Genomic DNA, 23,563 nt, shown 5'->3' with positions numbered 1-23,563 from the left:
TACAATGTCTACAGAAAGGATAGACAGGATAGGAAGGGAGGAGGGGTTATGCTATTAGTTAAAAAACACATAAAATCCAAGGAAGTGAAGCCAGTCGACATCGCTGGACAGTGCAGTGTCGAGTCAGTTTGGTGTGACATAAGCATTGGGAGATCAAAATTGAGAGTAGGAGTGTGCTATAGGCCTAATGACTCTGATGAGTATAATAAGAAACTGTTCGGAGAAATAGAGTGGGCCAGTAAATCAGAGAGTCTTATAATGGGGGATTTTAATTTCCCAGATATTGACTGGAATTTGGGGGCTGGTCACTCACACAGTAGCAAGGATTTTGTGGATTTATTGGATGATTGTTTTCTACATCAGCATGTTCGGGAGGCAACTAGAGGGAGTAATACTCTTGATTTGATTATCAGTAGTGATTCTTCATGCATTAAGAATCTGCAGATAAATGAACCACTTGGTGGCAGTGATCACAGTGTGCTGAAGTGGGAGTTACTCAAAGAGGTAACTACCATTAGGGGTAAAGGGAAGGGGTATTGCTTTCGTAAAGGCGACTACAATGGACTGAGACAGTATTTAAATTCTATACAGTGGGATCAACTGATGATATTGCCAACAGCAAATTCAAAATGGGAAGCATTCAAAGAACTTATCGTGGAAGCTACTAGGCTTTACATACCAACTAAGAAATATTGTTCAAGGTTTAGGCCTAAATGGTTGTCAGATGAACTAATGAGGCATATGGCAGAGAAGAAAAATGCATGGGATACATACAAATTAACACGTGACACGGACGCCTATGATAGATACAAGTTGATCTGTAACCAAGTTACAAAGGAGGTTAGGCAGGCGAAGGCAGATTACGAGAGATCCTTGGCAAGGGATGCGAAGAAAAACAGCAAAGAGTTCTTTACTTATGTAAACTCTAGAAGGAAGGGGATGAATCAGATTGGTCCACTTGAGATCGATGGGTCAACTGTTGATGACCCTGCTCGGGTAGCTAACAAACTAAATGAATATTTTGCATCGACATTCACACATGAGGAGTTATTCAGCGAGGGGAATGCCAGAGGTGTATTCAATTCTAGCAGTAAGCTAATGAATCTTGTAATAACTGAGAGCAAAGTGGAGGAGAAATTGTTGAAGATAAACACAAGAAAGGCACCTGGGGTGGATGGGATCTATCCAGTTATATTAAAGGAGGCAGCAAAGGAGGTAAGCAAACCCTTAGCCATAATTATGAGAGCTTCCTTGGGCTCAGGGGAGGTACCCATTGACTGGAGATGTGCAAATGTGACCCCAATTCACAAAGGGGGATCAAAGGCTGACACAAGTAATTATAGACCTGTGAGTTTAACTTCTGTTCCCGGAAAATTAATGGAGGCACTGGTGAAAGAAGCACTGCAGGATCATCTAGACAAGACTTCAGTTATAGCTAGGACACAGCATGGTTTTGTTAAGGGGAAGTCTTGCCTGACCAATTTGATTGGATACTATGATGCAGTCACAAAAGAACTGGATGCAGGGAATAACTTTGATATTATATACTTGGATCTTAGAAAGGCTTTTGATACTGTTGCACATGGAAGACTGCTGCACAAATTGGAGCAGTGTGGCATTGGAGGCAAGTTGCTGCTATGGATAAAGGGGTGGTTGAGGGGGAGAAGACAGAGAGTGGTAATCAATGGACACTGCTCATCGTGGACTAATGTTATTAGTGGAGTCCCTCAGGGTTCAGTATTGGGGCCTTTATTGTTTTCTGTATTTATAAATGATATTGATGATGGTATATCAGGCTTAATGTCCAAGTTTGCAGACGATACGAAGGTTGGCAGGGTTGTCAAGGACACTACTGACACTATGCTGCTGCAACAGGATTTGGAAAGGTTGAGCAGATGGGCTTCGAGGTGGCAAATGAAGTTTAACATTGACAAATGTAAAGTACTACATATGGGAAACAGCAACCCCAGAGCAGCGTATCAACTCTGTGGTACTACACTGACAGTGGTAGAGAATGAAAGGGACCTGGGGGTGGTGGTGCAGGCAGATATGAAGTTCTCTGAGCAGTGCAGACGAGCTGCAAGAGTAGCTCATGGTGTATTGTCAATGATATATAGGAATTTTTCTAGCAGGGATAAGGAGGTGATTATTCCCTTGTATAAGGCAATGGTCAGGCCACACCTAGAGTACTGTATACAGGCCTGGAGGCCTCATTTCAGGAAGGATGTAGAGCTGCTGGAACGAGTACAGAGAAGGGCAACTAGATTGGTGAATGGGACAAAGGGGTTCTCTTACGAAGAAAGGCTTAAGTTTTGCAAATTACAGTGTCTGGAAACTAGGCACCAGCGGGGTGATCTGATAGAGGTGTACAAAGCCTTGAATGGTTTGAGCATGCTCAATGCTGATGGGATTCTTCCTCTAGCTCAGAAAAATCACCTGAGAGGGCATAAATTCAAATTGAGGAAAGACAGATGTAGGATAGATGTGCGGAAATTTGCCTTTAGCCAGCGGGTGGTTGGTGGGTGGAACAGACTTCCATCCCTTGTCGTGGAAGTTGATAGCCTAAATAAGTTTAAGGCTCAGCTGGACAGGTATTTCGAACGAACAGAGGGGTGAAGTGGAAGTGGTTATTTTTATTTATTTATGTTACTTTTTTTTTTTTTTTTTTTTTTTTTTTTGGCTGATGCTGCATAAGCTTGCTTTCTTGCATCAAATGCCTCTACTAATGCTAATGCTAATGCTAACCACGATATAACATGGATCTAACTGTATTACTTTAACACCCAGGTTATAGCCAAGAATTTAACCAGTCCCCCCACCCCCATTCATTTTTGAACACGAATACACAATGACTAAAAGATGACTTATTAAGCAAGCATTTTTATTATAACCAAATTCATTTTGAATATTAAAAAAAAATAAAAAAATTAAACAGCTATGTTTCATATACACAAAAAAAAATCACAACCGAGAGATTGTTTACAGAGAATCCAGTCTACAGCATACTGCATAAATAGGAAATAATAAAGAACTCAGCTAAATAATCTATTATATTATGTGGCTGAGGTTTTCTTTATTTTCTATAGCTGAGGATACAAAAAAAAAAAAAAAAAAAAAAAAAGCTTCTTACTCCAACACTATCTCTTGAACTGCAATTAAGTTCAAAATGTAAAGTTGGCAATACTAATCACGTGTCTCAAATTTTAGACAAATAGCAGAATAGCCTTTAGTGATGCTATTTGTTTAAAATTAGTTGCGTCTTGGACCACTCATGAATACTGAAATGTGTTCTATCATGAGCACTAAGACCGCAGCAGTTGAGTTTCTGAAGTCTGCTAAATACATAGTAGTACAAGATAGTCATCAATTTATCAACATGTTATATAATTTCTGTTTCATGTTATATAATTAGCTGGTAAAATGAATACAGTGGAACCTCTTCTATCTTTCTGTTAACCATTTAACATCACTATGTCATCAAGAAATGGTGCCCATGGCTTTGATCATGTATTACAATACAATGGTAAGCAGTTAGTCCAGAGTGCAAGACTGTGTATGCTGTTACTGTTAATGAGTGATTTAGCGAAAACTTTTTATGTACACAAGGAATGTGACCAAAAGAAAACACAATTTTCGACATTACAAGATCAACTTAAAAATTTCAGGTCAAGTGCAAAATGGAAAAGGTTTTAAAATTAGCTGTTGAATATGAATGTAGGTGTAGAGGAAGTGAGGGACATTTTTAAAAAACTAAATGACATGCTAAAATTTGTGTCATCTGACTCTATTATGGCATCTCCATTGAAAAATGATATCATTCAGGCTCTCTCCCTGATTGACATAAGTTAGAGCTACTGAGAGTAGAATAGCCACCGTGGCTGTGCATCTCCCAGTGGTGCATATGACCTGAATTTCTCTTCATGATCCACAGTCACTGCTGCTGCATCTCCTTATGTTGCAATGGAATGCATATCCTACTGACATGTGGTGCAGGATCACTCATACCCCCGTGTCTCCTTGTGGTGCAGTGGGCTTCTTCTCAATTCTACTGGGGCATCACATCTGTGTTCTCTTGTGATCAGAATATTCTAAGGGTTGAATTGATATATCAGTGTTCCTTGTTGCATCTCCTTGTGGTGCATTGGAATATTGATCTTTGACTTACATGTGAACAGCAGCTGGACGGACAGGTTCTGTAAGTATCCTAAGATTCAGAATTGTATTCCACAGCTATGTGATAATAGAGTGCGACTTGTGCTTGGGTATATAGATATCTCTAAAAGTGGTACAGTAGTGTAAATAGGTTACTGGAAAAACTGGCTGGGAGCACCTGGTTTAATAATAATAATAATAATAATAAATGCAAGTCCTTTTGGTTCCAAATGGACTTACAGGAACCAAGTGTGTACATATATTTACAAATCAAATTTATAAAGAGAAAAATTACAATTATTTCATCATTAGAATAATAATCTAGACTTGAAAAATGTGAAAAAAAAAACTGTTAAACCATATTAATAAAAATAATTAATTTTTAAACATAAATTGAAAAAAAAAAATAAATAAAATAAATAAATAATAATAATAATAATAATAATTACATGGAAATTCACAAGTAACAGGGAAAGGATCAAGTGGTCCACTTCCATCAATATCAATAGATATGTCTGCATTTCTTGTCCACGGGTTGTAAATCTTGTAAGCTTCACATGAAAGAGGACTACGAGCTGAAATAAATGTTAAAAATGAGTAAATGGCTATAAGAAATTTACATTGCAAAACTAAAACATGGATATATTCTTAAAATAGATATTTTAAAAATATATTCATTACATTTCTACTATGTACTTCTTGGAAATATAGTAATATACTTTCAAATCTGGCAAAATGAAGTAGGAAAATCTAGTGATCCATCATCAAATAATCTTGGCACACACAAACAAACAAGAATGTAAATATTATAAAAATAAACAGTAGCAGCAGGGACACTAGAATATATAATTATAAATAAATGAATAGTGAAGGTCAGTAATAAATGATAAGAGTAAGGGCAGCTGAGAACAGGTCAGCAAAGAAATTGAAGGGAAAATAATTGTAATAAATTTTATAATAATATTAGGAGCCCAAAATATCTAAAAGTCAAAATAGCAAATATAACAAAATGATATAAAACCATGCAAGAGAATGTTGTTGTTGTTGTTGTTGTTTGTTATTTGGTTTTTTAGGAGCATTAGCAACTAAGGCCATATTGTTCCGGGAATATGCAGTGGTCATTCCCTGACCTTTCCGCATCCTCCGTATTGGTGGTGACGGGCTCGAACCCCAGTCTAATGCAAAAAAAATGGCCAAGGCAAAACATCACATAAATCTGACAGTAAAGCAGCTGAACAAGAAAGCATGGGAAGTTGAGGACACACTGAAAAGATAATACAGTCAAGTTAAAACAAGAAATGTGGAAACCAAGAACAAATACTACTTGTTTGAATGCTGAAGTTTTTATACTATGTAGAAAGGAAACTATGCCACAATCAGAATCAAGAACTGACCGTACAAATAAAACACTACATTCTTATATAAACCCATACCAACTTAGTAACCTACAGTTTCTCAATTTATATATCCATGTATTATTAAATATTTACATTTTCTGTTATATTTATTTAATATTAACATTTTTTCTATAAAAGCTGCAGCCACACAAACATTTTTAATTTTTGACCTTGGCCAATATGGGCTTTTAACATATTAGTATTTTAAATTAATTTCAAAAACTTTTTATACACAGGCGCTCCCCTACTATGAATGGGTTAGGTTTTGACATGCTGTTCATAACTAGAAATTATTGAATTATTGTGCTGAAAACAAGTACCAAGTGCATGTTACCATATTATTACATAAAAATTTTACTCAAATTGTTAAAAAATAAAAGGAAACAAAAATATAACTTGTTAAAGTTAAAATAAAAATCACATTTTAAATTACATTTATCATTAATCATCGTTGGAAGAACTGTAGAAAGGTGAGGAGGTGCTTCTTCAAAAGTTGGCCCAATAACACCTAAAGATGTTGATTTATCATTAATCATCATTGGAAGAATTGAAGAAAGGTGAGGAGGTGCTTCTTCAAAAGATGGCCCAATAACACTTTTTAAAGATGATGGTATTTGATTTACATCTTCCTATTTCTTATACACTACTGAAAAATAATCCAGTGAAGTTTAAATTGTGGCATTCTTTTCATCCTAAATAACTTTGTAACAAGACATTGCTTCATGTACATTTGCAGCACTTTCATAAATCTATCAAAGTTTGGATCTTGATAATGGAAAATCTAATGGTAAATCTTTTATGCTCATCAACTTTTTCTTCAGTAGCATTGTCATCAAGCCTCTATGATTCTAGTTCCATTAAACCTTCATTTGTCAACTTCTGGGAATATGAATATAGCAACAAATAAAAATCCTCTTCTGTCAGACCTTGTTCAAGTTGTGTACCCATCTGAACAAGATACATTAATATATTCATCTCATCCTCTACTTCCTCAATAAGATTAGAATTGTTAACAAACTTGAGGCATAAGCCATATTCATGTTTGAATTTGTTATTTCATGCCAGGAAGCACCAATATTCTTTATGGACTTGTAAATATCACAGTCTTTCCAATCACAATCTGTTTCCATTACTGCCTGTTTGAATATTCATCTTAGATAATATTTCTTGAAGGATGCAATAACCCTTTGGTCCACTGGTTGAAGTGAGGTGGTGTTTGGAGGCAAGTAGATTACCTGGACTCTAGGATGAAAATCATCCAGATCTTGTAGATGATGTTCTGCTTTCTTTCCCATCATGACTGTATGACACTTCTTACTAGCAACTTCATCATCCTTACTCGTGTTTATCAGACATGATATGAGTTCATACTGTTCAAATAAAAACTAAGTACAATTTCGACTGTCATTTGTCTCATTGACAAATGCAAAGTACTGCATATGGGTAGCAGTAACCCAAGAGAAATGTACCAACTGTGTGGTACTAAACTCAGGGAAGTGGAAAATGAAAAAGACCTGGGGATAATTTTGCTGTGCAATCAGATATGAAGTTCTCTGAGCAGTGCAGACGGGCTACCAGAGCAAGCCATGAAGTCTTGTCATCAACTTGTATAAGGCAATGTTCAGGCCACACTTGAGTACTGCACACAGGTCTGGAGGCCTCATATTAGGAAGGATGCAGAGTTGCTAGAACAAGTACAAAGAAGGGCAACAAGATTCGTGAGAGTAACAAAAAGGGTGCTTTTACCAAGAAAGGCTTAACTTCTGCAAGTTTCAGAATCTGGAGACTAGGCACCTGCGAGGTGATCTGATTGAGGTGTATAAGGCCTTGAATGGTTTGAGCAGGCTGAATGCTGATGGGATTCTACCGCTTGCTCAGATTAAGAATTTGAGGGAGGGGATAGATTCAAATGAGGAAAGACAGTTGCAGAATATGTGTGGAAGTTTGCCTTTAGCCAGCAGGTAGTTGATAGCTTAAATAAATTTAAGGCTGAACTAGAGAAATATTTGGAGTGACTGGGTGGGTGAAATGGGAGTGTTTTTTTTTTTTTTTTTTTTGCTGATGCTGCGCAAGCTTGCTTTCTAGCATCATATGCCTCAACTAATGCTAATGTCCAGGGGCATTATCAAGCAAAAGGAGGATTTTAAAAGGCAGCTTGGTCTGGTTGCAATATTTTTTAACCTTGGAAATGAAATAGCGGAAAAAATAATCTTTAAACAAAGCAAGTGCTAGGTGATAGATGACTCTCATCAACCGGTGCAATACCACAACTTTGCTTATTGGAGGCTTGAAGTGGTGGAACCCATGTTTAGTCTCCAGAGCTAAGTTCCGGTCAACCCTTCCCCATCTCTTCCATCATGCAGTATGACTGATGACTTTTGAGGTTATGATGAACATCATGGCGAAATCCAATTTTCCTTACACTTCCTAACACAAAATGGTGTTCGCAGGCTGGTCGCTAGTTAGTACACCAGACCAAACCTATTGGTAAATCTTTAGGAGGCTTCCGGATCAGATAGTGCATAATCTTGCTACCTCTACTCTGCCAGATAGTGACTGGAGGGAGTCTGAGTAGTGTGTATGTGGGGGACATTGTCGAGGCCACGTTATGTCAAGGATCTGGGTATATTCTTACCACGTGTACACCATATCTAAAAATTTCATCACTTCATACAACATGTCCCTCCCCCCACCTTTTCTTACTATTGAATACACCACAAATTGTCAAACCAATAGAGTAAGCTTATCTGTGAAAAGATCTAAACCTCCCAAACACTTCCTAGTTCATTTCACAAATATACGTAGTCTCAATTCTAAGCTCAACGATGTCCATTTTCACTTGCAGCCTGCCAAACCCCATGTACTTTTTCTGATAGAATCTCATTTATCGGTTAATTCAACTACTACTCATCTCAGCTGCCCAAAGTATTCACTGTATGATTCCTTTCGCCTTAAAGGTGGTACTTGTGCATATGTCTGTTCCGATATTCCCTGTCAGAGAATTGGTAATTTGGAATCTCTTCTCTTCGATCTTTTCTGGCTTAAAATCTCTCTACCATATTGTGTCAAATTCATCTGTTGTCTCTACTGTTCTCAACTCCACTAATCATTTGGAGCTCTTTGACCAACTCTCTTTGCAACTTGACTTTCTCCAGTCCAACTTTCCTAACAGTGAGGTAATTTTCCTTGGCGATTTTAATGTTCACAACTCCAGCTGGCCTCCATTTTCTAGTCACACTGACCAAGCTAGTCGAGATACTGAGGCTTTTGCAATTTCTAATGACCTTGCACAGATTGTTCATTAACTTACAAGAATACCGGACAATCCTAACCATACAGCCAACATGCTTGATCTTTTTCTCACAAACAACCCTTAAGTACATGGTCGAAGTTAGTGGTCCTTTAGGTACCTCAGATCACAACTTGGTGATTGTCTCTTCTCCAATGGAGCCTTTATTTCATGGCTATTCCCAACCTCATATCGTTTGGCATTACAAGAATGTAAAATGGGATGACCAGCGAGATTTCTTTTCTTCTTTTCCTTGGTTGGACTACTGTTTCAAAACTTCTGATGTCAACGTTTGCTCAGATGGTGTCAGTGAAATTATTCTTGTAGGAATGGAATTCTTTATTCCACATTCCACTTTAAAATCTCGTCCTTTATCTAAACCTTGGTTTTCCAATAAATGTGCTAAGGCCGTTCAGGAGAAGAATGTTGCATATCACAATTGGCTTGTTTCCAATTCTTCAGTTCCATTTTTTGTGCCTACACCAAAGCTTGCAACAATTGTAAAGCAGTTATTAATCAGTCCAAACTAGATTTTGAACAGGCTAAGAATAGAAAACTTGCTTCTTGCCCTAATGGTAGCCGAGCATTCTGGTCTCTTGCCAAAGCTATTGGCTGCAACTTTTACCCATCTCTGCTCCCACCTCTGTCCAAACCAGATGGTTCTGTTGCACTTCAGCCAAGGATAAAGGTGACCTGCTAGCATCCAATTTTTCTTCCAACTCATGTATTAATGATCTTGGTAAAACACCTCCCACCATTCCCAACACGCTCCATTCAATGCCTCCTGTGGTCTTCCGTCAAAAGGATGTCAGAAGAATTTTGACGAATTTCGATGCTAAGAAAGCTCCAGGTCCTGATGGTATTTCTCCACTTGTTTTCAAAACCTGTGCTCCTGAACTTACTCCTGTTCTTTGCCACCTTTTTTCACTTTCTTATTCCAAAGGTGTTTTTCCTTCTGCTTGCAAATTTGCTTATATCCAGCCATTTCCTGAAAAGAGTGATAAATCCCTCCCATCCAATTACTTCTACTCTTTCTAAAGTAATGGAGAAATCAATTAACCGCCAACTCTTAAACTACCTTGAAACCTACCATCTGATCAACGATCGCCAGTATGGATTTCATCAGTGTCGATCCACTGGTGATATTCTGGCTTATGTTACCCATTTATGGACAAATTCAATGGAAAAGTTCGGTGAAACACAAGCAGTTGCTCTTGACATCTCAAAGGCTTTCGATCATGTTTGGCATAAAGGTCTTCTAAACAAACTTCCATCTTACGGTTTGCCAACTGTTTTTTTGTAATTGGTTATCCAGTTTTCTCTCTGATCGCTCACTGAGGGTGATGGTAGATGGCTCTCTGTTGTTTGTTATTTGGTTTTTAGGGGCATTAGCAACTAAGGCCATATTGCTCCGGGATATGCGGTGGTCATTCCCTGACCTTTCCGCATCCTCCGTATTTGGTGGTGATGGGCTCGAACCCCGGTCTAATCAAGAAGCATGTGCTACGCACTGCTGCTCCTTCCCACCTGGCTACGGAGGTGCCACAGATGGCTCTCTGTCTTCTAACTTCTCCACTAATGCTGGTGTCTCCCAATGTTCAGTTCTTTCCCCCACTCTTTTCCTCTTGTACATTAATGACCTTGTTCCATCGACTGGAAATCCTATCCATAGTTTTGCCGATGATAGCACATTGCATTCCACTTTCCATTTTGAAAAACCTTGCCCTGCTCAATCAGCTTCAACTTCTCGAATATCCGCTACCAATTTCTTAAATGCCGAACTCCAGGTAATTCTCCAGTGGGGCAAAGACAGCTTAGTTGATTTTAATCCTTCTATAACTCAGTCTTGTCTTATATCTCGCAAAAAGGATTCTTCTGCTCCTATGCTTATCTTTGGTGACACTCCGATTTCTAGGCAAAATGATATCTCTCTCTTTTGGGGATTACCCTGACTTCTAATCTCTCTTGGCACAAGCCCATTACAAATATTGCTTCCTCTTCATCTAAAAAACTTGGTTTTCTCTTTCGCACTCAGCATTACTTTTCTTCCAAACAGCTGTTCACTCTGTACAAATTGCAAATCCGCACTACCATGGAATATTGTTCCCAAATCTGGGGCGGTGTCCCCAAAACCTCTCTCAAGCTTCTAGATTCCATTCAGAAGAGGGCAGTTAGATTAATTAATGACTCCTCTCTAACAGTCTCTCCACTCTGTCTCATAGACGTACTGTTTCTGCTGCATGCCTTTTCTACAGATACTTCCATGGGCACTGTTCTTCTGAATTGGCTTCTATAATTCCCACTCTCTCTCTCTCTCTCTCTCTCTCTTTCAAAACAGTTTGAACATGTGCCGCCACCAGCCAACATCCATTTACTGTCCAACTTCAAACTCACAGAACCAACTTTTCATCTTCCTCGTTTATTCATTCAACTGCTGTTTTCTGGAACAACCTTCCTTCATACGTATTTCCTAAAAATTACAGTCTACAGAAGTTCAAGCCTAATGTCAACAAATTCAAGACCAAACAAGAGGTATTAGAACCTATAGTTCTAATACCTCTCGTATTTGGGGTTTTCATAAAAAAAAAAAGTGCAATCCAGTCTTTGGTGTTAGTTTTCTACATTACAAGTTTTGGTTAATTTTCGAGAGCACTTGTGTTTTTGGAACGATAAACTGATATGGATGTTGAGTTTGAAATCTCTTGAAGTATTTCCACCAAATTGGAGAGTGAATCAATCTTCTGAAGCCCTTAAACCAGGCATGCTCTTCTACTCCTTGCTGATATATGTTCTATCAGACATCTTCTTCCAAATTAAACGTTTCATCTCCATTAAAAATTTGTTGAAGTACATAACCCTTTTCCTTGATAATCTCAGCAAATATTGCAGAATATTCTTTTGCAGACATGGCATCTAAGCTAGTTGCCTCACCACTCGCTTTGATGGTAGGTAGATTTGAATGAATCTTGAATTCATGAAATCATCTGTGGCTTGCAGTAAATGTTTCATCACAAAAAGTTTCTTCATGCTTGGCCTTCATATGTTTGAATAAACTCTTACCTCTTCTGGAATAGGTATTAAACTAATACGCATGAATCTAAGTCTCTAAACATAACCAAAAGCACCTCTTCCTAATGATTGTTGATTGCACTGGCATAGCACTTTTTACATGTTCCACAATTCGTTCTTTGTACTTCAAAATTTTTGGCACCATTGATTGATTCATGCTATACATACATACAACATGACATTTTCTCATTGCTTTCACATTTCTTTATGATTTCTACTTTCTTTCCCATCAAGACTGTACAATGCTTCTTACTAGCAACTTCAGCATCCTTACTCATGTTTATCAGACACGGTATGGGTTCATACTGTTCAAATAAAAATCAAGTACAATTTCGACTATGTACGTACATCAAATGAGATATGCATGCTAACCTAACAAACTGATTGAAATGAACTAATTTTGGATATGCAAAGCTTTGTTCATATCTTGGAAAGTTCATAAGCACCCATATTTGCTTAGTTTTATTTTTAATGTTGTTCTCTTTCTTAATCATTTTATATAGTCAAAGCTCTAGATAATGACATCCCAGTGGAATGAGAAAAAACGGTCGTTATATCGACCACTCATAAAATCAGTAACAAAACAAACAAAAAAACAAATCAGTAACGTATAATTTATAGAGTATTACGCTTCACTGTTTCTATTAGATAGCGTAGTATTGACATTTAATTAATTTAATTTATTGATTTTATTAATTTAAAGTATCATGCCCCAAACTAGAGCAGCAAAGCAACAGGCTCAAAGTGGCAGGAGTGCTGTGACTCGGGGGAGAACTGAGGGGGGCGATTCTCCAACGCATCACAGCCTAAAAAAATGTGCAACTTGTGAAATGTTTGCCGAACTCTCTGGAACGGAACATGACATTGCCATGGGGGATGTCTTTGTGTGTGCGCGATGTAAGGAGTGTAAGGAAATCAGGCGACAACTCAGCGTTGTTATGGGCCTATATGAGAGTTTGAAGGACAGGGTGGATGCCCTCGAAAGATCTAAATTGAGGGGCCCATCAGGCTCTCAGCTGCCCACATCAACGCCAGAGCTTGCACTTGGTCATCACGCAACACAGCGGCAACCCCCAAGGCAGAATGCGCTGGTCCCTCAGGAACTAGTAGTTGTTGGAGACTCTACTGTCAGGGAAACGGGAAACATGCTTTGTAAAAAGGATAGGTGGAACAGGACCAGGGTATGTCTGCCAGGGGCAAAGGTTGTGACGTTGTAGAGCGGATATCATCTTTTAAGGGCACAAAAGGTGATATAGTTGTACACGCTGGCACTAATGATATTAGGAGTAGGAGACCGGCAGAATTACTTAACAAGTACAGGTCACTGTTGAACAAAAGCCGAGAATTAGGGTTGAATTTGAAAGTGTCTGCAATTCTGCCATTAGGGTTGAATTTGAAAGTGTCTGCAATTCTGCCCAGACATGATAGAAGGGAGTATATGATGAGAGCCTTATTGATCAATTCGGCCCTGGAAAGAATGTGCAAGGTTCAAGGGGTAGAATTTTTTTCAGCCTGGACTGTACTTGTTAACAGGAGAGACTGCTTCTATAGGGATGGGATACACTTAAATAGAAAGGGTGCAAGAATATTTGCTGATGCTATCGAGGCAGTGTTAGGTGGGTCGGAAAACTGCTAGCTTGGGGGGATACAAGGACTAATAGTTTAACAGTAGCCGTAGGCAGAGGTGAAGGTGATTCTTGCACAACTTCAATTAGAATAAGTAGCAACCTGGAGCGTGGGGTGTTTGGGGTTTCAGGGACGGATGGCAGTCATCCTGAAATAGGTGGGTATATGGGATGTGTTAGGGTAAATAAGAATAGGAGTAGGAGCATGTATGCTTGCATGTATACCAATGCTAGAAGTATAGTAAATAAATTTGATGAATTTGAAGTGTTGGTCAAGACATCAAAGGTGGATATTGTTGGGATTGCAGAGACGTGGTGTCACACAGATATAAGGAATGCTGAACTGGAATTTGGGGAGTACAATGTGTACAGAAAGGATAGACAGGATAGAAAGGGAGGAGGTGTTATGCTGTTAATTAAGAAAAACATAAAATCAAAAGAAGTGCATCCAGTTGATATAGATAAACAGTGCACTGTTGAGTCAGTTTGGTGTGACATAAGCACTGCGAAAGCAAAAATAAGAGTAGGAGTGGGTTTTAGGCCTAATGACTCGAATGAGTACAATGAACAATTGTACAGAGAAATAGAGTGGGCTTGTAAATCGGAATGTCTTATAATGGTGGATTTTAACTTCCCAGATATTGACTGGAACTTGTGGGTTGGTCACTCACACACTAGTGTCAGACTTTTGTGGATTTATTGGATGATTGTTTTCTGCAGCAACATGTTCGAGAGGCAACCAGAGAAAGTAATACTCTTGATCTGGTTATCAGCAGTGATCATTCGTGTATTAAGAATTTGCAGATAAAGGAACCACTAGGTGGCAGTGATCACAGTGTACTGATGTTGGATTTACTTAAAGATTTAATTACCATCAGGGGTAAAGGAAAGGGTTTTTGCTTCCGTAAAGATGAGTACAGTGGTCTCCGACAGTTTTTAAATTCTGTACAGTGGGTTAAACTGACGATGTTACCAACAGTAAATTCTAAGTGGGAAGCATTCAAGGAATTAATCGTGGAAGCTACTAAAAGTTTCATACCTATTAAAAAATATTGTTCAAGGTTTAGGCCTAAATGGTTATCTAATGAACTAATGAGACTCGTAATAGAGAAGAAAAATGCATGGGATGCATATAAATTATCAAGCGACTCAGAAGCCTATGGCAGATATAAGCTAGTCTGTAATCAGGTGACAAAGGAGGTTAGGCAGGCGAAGGCAGATTATGAGAAATCCTTGGCAAAATATGCTAAGAAAAACAGCAAGGATTTCTTTACTTATATAAACTCTAAAAGGAAGGGGATGAATCTGATTAGTCCACTTGACATCGATGGTTCGACTGTTGATGATCCTGTTCAGATAGCAAACAAACTGAATGAGTATTTTGCATCTACATTCACACATGAGGAATTATTAAGGTTTGAAAATGGCAGAAGGTTATCAAATTGTAGCAGGATACTTAATGATTTTGTAATAACTGAAAGCAAAGTGGAGGAGAAATTGTTGAAGTTAAACATAAGAAAAGCACCTGGGGTGGATGGGATCTATCCAGTTATATTAAAGGAGGCGGCAAAGCAACTAAGCAAACCCTTAGCCATAATTATGAGAGCATCCTTGGACACGGGAGGTTCCCACGGACTGGAGATGTGCAAATGTATCCCCAATTCACAAAGGGGGATCAAAGGGTGACACGTGTAATTACAAACCAGTTAGTTTAACTTCTGTTCCGGGTAAAATAATGGAGTCACTGGTTAAAGATGCATTGCAGGATCATCTAGACAAGACTGCAGCAATAATTCAGACACAGCATGGGTTTGTTAAGGGAAAGCCTTGTCTGACAAATTTGATAGGATATTATGATGTGGTTACAAAGGAACTGGATGCAAAAAATAATTTTGATATCATATATTTGGATTTCAGGAAAGCTTTTGACACTGTTGCGCATGGAAGACTATTGTACAAATTGGAGCAGAATGGTATTAAGGGTAAGTTGCTACAATGGATAAAAGGATGGTTAAGTGGGAGAAGACAGAGGGTGGTAATCAATGGGTGCTGCTCTTCATGGACTAATGTTATTAGTGGAGTCCCACAGAGTTCGGTGTGTTAGGTCCACTGTTGTTTTGTATATTTATCAATGATATTGATGAAGGTATATCAGGCTTAATGTCGAAGTTTGCAGATGATACAAAGGTTGGCAGGGTTGTTAATGACAGTAATGGCAGTGTGCTACTGCAACAGGATCTAGATAATTTGGGCAGATGGGCTAAGAAGTGGCAACTGAAGTTTAACCTTGACAAATGCAAAGTACTGCATATGGGTAGAAGTAACCCCAGAGAAACGTACCAACTGTGTGTTACTACACTTAAGGTGGTAGAAAATGAAAAAGACCGGGGAGTAATTGTGCAGTCAGATATGAAGTTTTCTGAGCAATGCAGACAGGATGCCAGGGCAGGTCATGGGGTTTTGTCAATGATATAAAGGAATTTTGCTAGCAGGGAAAAGGAGGTGATTATCCCTCTGTATAAGGCAATGGTCAGGCCACGCCTTGAGTACTGCGTACAGGTCTGGAGGCTTCATTTTAGGAAGGATGTAGATTTACTTGAGCGTGTACAGAGAAGGGCAACAAGATTGGTGAGGAGAATGAAGGGATCCTCTTACCAAGAGAGGCTTAAGTTCTGCAAATTGCAGTGGCTGGAGACTAGGCACCTGCGCGGTGATCTGATTGAGGTGTATAAGGCCTTGAATGGATTGAGCACGCTGAATTCTGATGGGATCCTTCCACTTGTTCAGATTACGAACCTAAGGGGGCATAAATTCAAATTAAGAAAATACAGATGTAGATTAGATGTGCAGAAATTTGCCTTTAGCCAGCGGGTGGTTAATTGCTGGAACAAACTTCCATCTGTCGTTGTGGAAGTTGATAGGTTGAATAAATTTAAGGAGGAACTGGACAGGCATTTGGAGGGAATGGTGTGATTTTTTTTTTTTTTGGCTGATGCTGCATAAGCTCATACACTTGCTTTCTTGCATCAAATGCCACTGCTACTACTACTACTACAAACAAAAGCTTGAACATTTAATGCAATTCTACAAATACAATACAGTATAATCTTATTTATAATATGTACTACAGTATTAAACAAGAAAATTATGACTGTAGAGTGCATAAAGGTTACAATTAATTTGTAAATTTCACTATAATAGGCTACATACCTATCAAGACCTAACGAGAGATTTGTTTCATACTTTAAAATAACCTGTCAAAACACGCTGCTGCAATGGTCGAGCATGTTTTAAAAGAGAATTATGAAGATGCGAGATAGCGGTTATTTCACATTCGCAGTTAGGCTTTGCTTGATAAGGTTGCTTCCTTGTATCATGTATTAACACATTGATGTAGAAAATAATCAACGTACAAATTCTAATCCTTGATGAGCATCTTTCACCGAAACTTTTTGTTCAACCACAGTAGGTTCCTCATCTTCATCACTATAAATTTCAGAAGATTTCATTATGTCTGCTATGAGTTCCTCTTCATTCATGCATATCCTGAAATATTCAATGTCTGCATCCACTTTTGTATAATATTTGAACCATGAGCTTCAAATATTACACTGGGAGCACAATTACTCCCAGGTCTTTTTCATTTTCTACCACCTTAAGCGTAGTACCACACAGTTGGTACGTTTCTCTGGGGTTACTTCTACCCATATGCAGTACTTTGCATTTGTCAAGGTTAAACTTCAGTTGCCACTTCTTAGCCCATCTGCCCAAATTATCTAGATCCTGTTGCAGTAGCACACTGCCATTACTGTCATTAACAACCCTGCCAACCTTTGTATCATCTGCAAACTTCGACATTAAGCCTGATATATCTTCATCAATATCATTGATAAATATACAAAACAACAGTGGACTGAACACCAAACCCTGTGGGACTCCACTAATAAAATTAGTCCATGAAGAGCAGCACCCATTGATTACCACCTTCTGTCTTCTCTCACTTAACCATCCTTTTATCCATTGTAGCAACTTATCCTTAATACCATTCTGCTCCAATTTGTACAATAGTCTTCCATGCGCAACGGTGTCAAAAGCTTTCTTGAAATCCAAATATATGATATTAAAATTATTTTTTGCATCCAGTTCCTTTGTAACCACATCATAATATCCTATCAAATTTGTCAGACAAGACTTTCCCTTAACAAACCCATGCTGTGTCTGAATTATTGCTGCAGTCTTGTCTAGATGATCCTGTAATGCATCTTTAACCAGTGACTCCATTATTTTACCCGGAACAGAAGTTAAACTAACTGGTCTGTAATTACTCGTGTCACCCTTCGATCCCCCTTTGTGAATTGGGGATACATTTGCACATCTCCAGTCCGTGGGAACCTCCCCTGAGTCCAAGGATGCTCTCATAATTATGGCTAAGGGTTTGCTTAGTTGCTTTGCCGCCTCCTTTAATATAACTGGATAGATCCCATCCACCCCAGGTGCTTTTCTTATGTTTAACTTCAACAATTTCTCCTCCACTTTGCTTTCAGTTATTACAAAATCATTAAGTATCCTGCTACAATTTGATAACCTTCTGCCATTTTCAAACCTTAATAATTCCTCATGTGTGAATGTAGATGCAAAATACTCATTCAGTTTGTTTGCTATCTGAGCAGGATCATCAACTGTCGAACCATCGATGTCAAGTGGACCAATCAGATTCATCCCCTTCCTTTTAGAGTTTATATAAGTAAAGAAATCCTTGCTGTTTTTCTTAGCATATTTTGCCAAGGATTTCTCGTAATCTGCCTTCGCCTGCCTAACCTCCTTTGTGACCTGTTTACAGACTAGCTTATATCTGCTAGAGGAAGAAGCATGTGAAACTTCACACAGTGAATCATTCAGGGCGGTAATTCCAGCATGTTTGAAGCAGTTGGTGATCATTTTATCATCAATTTCATCTCATGCAGAAACACATAAAGACATTGCCTGCAGGATGTCGATTTTGCATTGAATTCTGCTTTGGAGACATAGCACAATTTTGTTTAATAGCATCATCGGTAGTTTTTCTTAAAACACTGGATTACAGCTTTATCAAGTGGCTGAAGAACTGATGTCATATTTGATGGTAGGTACTCGACACTGATTGCACGTATGTCGTTTACTTGACAATGAGGGGTGCAGTTATGCACAAATAGCAAAATTTTTTATTCTTCTCATTCATCCTGCGATCTAAGTCTCTGATCCATTCTTCATAGATTTGTGATATCATCCATGCCTTTTGGTTTGCTCGACGCATAGTCGGTAATATCTTAAAACCTTTAAAGCATCGAGGCATCTGGGTTTGCCCAATGATTAAGAGTCCAGTTTCATTAGCATTGAAGATGTCATTGTGGTCGCATGTCAGCAAAACATTTTTTAAACAATTTTCCTTCCATTCAGCGTTCACGGCTGCACTTTTGCCACACTTTTTTGAAAGACAGGCCATGACGAGTCTTAAATTTCTAGAACCTTTAAATAATTCAATGTCCATTCAATGTACAAACGATAGAGCCTTAGCCTTTAAAAGATTACCATCTATGGGGCTGTTTTTTTGCAAGCATCATCATTGGCCATTCCAAAAGTACCTTTTCAAGATCCAAATACTTTGTCTTTTGTGCTCAAATCCTACCCAGTGCAGCAAATTTCCTAAACTTTCAATCTTTTCCCAATCTTTCAAAATAGTGAACAGGATACTCTTAGTAATGCCGAACTGTTTGGTGATGTCAGTCTTAGAATGCACACCATTATCTACAGCTTGCGAAATCCAAATTTTATCTGGGATTGGCAAAGCTATCTGCTTTCTTGGAGCCATACCAATAAACATGCACTCTTCCTAATGAAATAATTTCTAGCAGATGTTTGTTTCATTACTGCACTGCACTGCACTGCACAAAAAGAGCATGGGAAAGCTTAACAAACAATTTCTGATGGTCAGACTGCAAGCTCGTCAATTACTTCAATAGATTTGAAGCATGCTGTCATTTTTAAATGCAAACATTGTAATAAAATTTGATTAAGAGGTAGAAATTACAGTATTTATAGAGAAATCCTTTTATTTTAAATGTCATTATACCGAATGTAAAATAGCATTAGGTTAATGAGAAATTGGATGGGACCAACCACATAGGACATTAAAAAAAAGAGGGTTGCTATAAAGAGCTTTGACTGTAATAACCCTACTGTGCATTACGTTTTACAATCAACCATGTGAGGACACTGTTATCCCTCCAATGACAGCACTTGGACTCTTTAGAAATGACTACATTTATCCACAGTCGGGCTAACATATAATGTTAGCCCGACTGTGGATAAATGTAGCCAGCTGACATGTTAGCATTAGTTAGTAGAGGTATATGATGCAAGAAAGCATGCTTATACAGCATCAGCCAAAAAAAAAAAAAAAAAAAAACCTCTGCATAACCGATTAAGATGATTTTCCTCTAATTCTTTGGGTCGAGGCTTATGACCACAGTGTCATCTGCAAATCGTAAATGGTTTAGGTACTCTCCATTCACATTGACTCCTTTCTGTGACCAGTTCAATCCAATCTTCTGAAAGCTTTTTCAAGGGCAGCAGTAAACAACTTTGGAGATATTGTGCCTCCCTGTCGAACTCCTTTCTCAATTTTAAATTTGCTAATCTTTGTCTAGTCTAATAAAGGAGATACGTTCTCTTATATTTTTTTTCAAAATAATAATGTATGGGCATCTATGCCTATGTATGGAGTCAAATGCCTTTTCATAATCCACAAATGCCAGGCATAATGGTGTTTTATATTCATTTGTTTTCTCCATTAGCTGCGATATCACATTAAGGTGATCCATAGTTGAGAATCCTGTCTAAAGCCAGCTTGCTCTTTCAGTTGATTCTTGTCAAGTATTCTTTCTAATCTGTTAGTATAACCCTTGTGAACAACTTGTAGATGTGGGACAACAAGCTAATTGGTCTATAATTTCCAATTTCTGATATATCTCCTTTCTTATGTAACAAAATTATGATTGCATTATTCCACTCCTTAGGCATCATACCTTTCCTAATGCATTTTGAGAAGAATCTTGCCAGTTTTCTGCATCAGGTCTCTTCCAATTTTAACAACGCTACAGTAACTTCATCCAAACCTGGGGCTTTCCGATTCTTCATTTTCTTCAATGCATATTCTACCTCATTAGGATGGATATAGGGTATGTCATATGTGTTGCTAATTTGTGATCCATCTTCCCCACTGTTGGCATCATTCCCTCACTCCTATGTAATTCTTTATAGTAATCTTCTGCTATTTGAATTATGCCTCCTCCGCTATTTATGAATACACAATTGCTAATCTTCAGTTTCAGTATCACTTGTCTTTATGTATTACTGCTCATGGCTGCTGATTTAAGTCCTTTGTTTTCTCTTAATGCTTGTTATACTTTTCTTGTGTTAAATCTTATGTCCTCCCTGAGTCTCTTTCTAATGGTTTTGCATAACTCAGTATACTCAATTTTGTCCTTGTCAGTGTTTATCTTGCTCCTCATATTTCGTCTTCAGTTCATCACGACAAGTGTTTCTTCATTAATTTTTTTCTTCTTTGAATTTCTTTTTACCTATAGGTTTCTTGGGCTTTAACATTTTCAGAAAATTGTTGTATTTCTCGTCGATATCTTGATCCTGAAAGCAGAGATGTATTGCTGAAAAAAAAAATAGTACCGGAACGCTCGTCGATTAACTACAAATAATTACATATGCTTTTTTCATTTGCAAAAATAAATAAGTCAAAGATACTGGAATTTGTTCAGTATTTATTTATAACTATTAAATAAAAATTTCAAAAGTTAAAAAAAAAAAAACGACAAAAAATTTAAAAAAATCAGAAAAGAAAAAAATAAAATAAAAAACGAAAACAAAAACAAAAACTCCAAAATAATAGAAAAAATACTGTTCAGAAAAATCATAGAAATTCCCATACAGGATCGATTACCCTTTTTGTTTGTTGGTGAACAGCAGGACGATGAGACCGCAACCAAGTTCGGACATAAAAATTTGGATTCCATAATTCTAATGGTGGAACGTGTAGTTTGATAAACAACAAACGTTTAGAAAAAAGTACCGGAACATTGTTCCGGCCTGAATACACCACTGCCTGAAAGGTCTTCAGAAGCTCAAACTTGTTCTTAAGTTCCAGTACATACTGCTTTTTCTCCTCTGCTGTTATTTCAAAGACCTTCGTATTATTTACCCGAGTCAGTTTTTCCCTTTCTTTTCTTACATCTATATCAAGCGAACATTCCATGATCACTTCCAACATTTACCTTGTTCAGGATGGTAACATTGTTCACAATATTCTTCTGTTAGTGAGGATTAAGTCAATTTCATTAGTTGTTAATCCATTTGGGCTCTTCCATGTCCACTTTCTGTTTGGCCTTTTCTTGAAAAAAAGTGTTCATTACTGACATCCCTCGAGATTCTGCAAATTTCACAAGTCTCTCACCTCTTTTACCAATTCCAAAATTTCCTATAGTTTCCCTTTCTGAACTGTTTTGTCTCTTTCCAACCTTAGCATTTAAGACCCCCATAATAATGGTGTAGCGAGTTTTCTGTTCATCTGTAAGTCTCTCAATTTCAGTGTACATTTCTTCAATCTCTTCATCATCATGGCTTGATGTTGGTGCATATATCGTTACAACCTTTAGTTTGCACCTCTTCAAAATCCTGAGTATTAGTCTTGACACTCTTAGTGATGTACTATTTAATTCCAAAATGTTGTTTTTTATATCTTTATTGACCAGAAAGCCAACTTCACCTTCGCTCTTTTCACTGTTTCCATTGGTTTACAGCAGATTTCCACTTGAAAAACTTATAAGTGATTCATTTCTTCTCTTGTTTCAGCCAAGCCGATGATATTCCAATTCACATTTTCTAATTCCTTTTCCAGTCAGTTCTAATATTATTTTGAATGATGAGGGATGTTACACTGTAACAGGCCAGTTCAGTTTCTGTGCATGGCAGCCTGGTCATACCCAAAGATTCTTAGCACCCTCTGATCCTCTCGCTGCTGCAAGAGGGAGAGTGAAAGCTGTTGGGGACTGCGGGCTATTTGTTTCATCATGTTGTGCTGGTGGTTTTGGTCTTTTCCTCTTCAAGGTGACCAGCGTCTTGAAGAGAACCACTCTGTATGTTCGCGGCCACCAAAGTGACGGAACAGGGCTTACCATCAAGGTGTGCATGAGTGGATTTTAGGGAGGAAGGCCAACCGGATTTCTTCTAAATCTTCTAAAATAGAAAGATATTGGATCTATAACTGTTTTAGACTGAGTGTCTGATAATGTACAGAATGCTTGTTCTCCTCTAAGCACCGGAAATGTATTGAGAGGTGGCAAAAATTCGCCATTTGCCAAGGACTTTGGACTGACAAATGACATGTCGATGATGACACCTGGCTCCAGAAACAATAGAGCAAATCACTGCAGGTTTATCACCAGATGAAGTACACTCACAGACACAGTCAGATCGTCAGGATAATACATCAGAAGCACAAAAATACCAGTTGATCAAAGAAAGTGTATTGTATTACAAATACGAATCTCAGGCTGTACTACAGACCTCTACTCACAAACTGTACTGCACTGTGCCATAATAAGGGACAACATGATCCTGCACAACAGATCAGACATAGCCCTCATTGACAGGAACAAAAAGGCTACCTATCTGATGAAAATAGTGGTGCCCAACACCAGAAACCTCCAGAAAATGTACGAGGAAAAGATCAGGAGATATACAGACTTAAGACAGCAAATCAAAGATGTGTGGCATATGGAACAAGTAATGACCATCCTGATCACAGTGTCAACCACCGACATAGTGCCAAAGAGCCTCCACAAGAACCTAGCAGAATGGACTTTGCAGGGACCATTTACACGGAACTCCAGAAAGCTGCAACCCCAAATACCTACAGGATAGGAGATTTAATCAACCACCAGTAAAAAAATCCCATAAAGGAGAAAACACTTCTTTAAAAT

At 38.1% G+C, this 23,563-nt stretch overlaps 1 protein-coding gene across 1 annotated transcript in view; it reads right to left on the bottom strand.

Moving 5' to 3' along the window:
* Positions 1-23,563, bottom strand: part of Nrx-IV (neurexin-4) — a 405,554-nt gene that overhangs the window by 120,493 nt on the left and 261,498 nt on the right. The window contains exon 13 of the mRNA XM_090384064.1: positions 4,602-4,727. Coding sequence (XP_090240190.1) covers positions 4,602-4,727 — 126 coding nt within the window. The remainder of the gene's footprint in view (positions 1-4,601; positions 4,728-23,563) is intronic.

Source organism: Mastigoproctus giganteus, chromosome 1 (assembly GCF_048544385.1).
Source record: "Mastigoproctus giganteus isolate SK-2022 chromosome 1, ASM4854438v1, whole genome shotgun sequence".
Lineage (NCBI taxonomy): Eukaryota > Metazoa > Arthropoda > Arachnida > Uropygi > Thelyphonidae > Mastigoproctus > Mastigoproctus giganteus.
The sequence above is the reverse complement of the archived record's forward strand: the minus strand, read 5'-3'. Positions and strand labels throughout refer to the sequence as shown.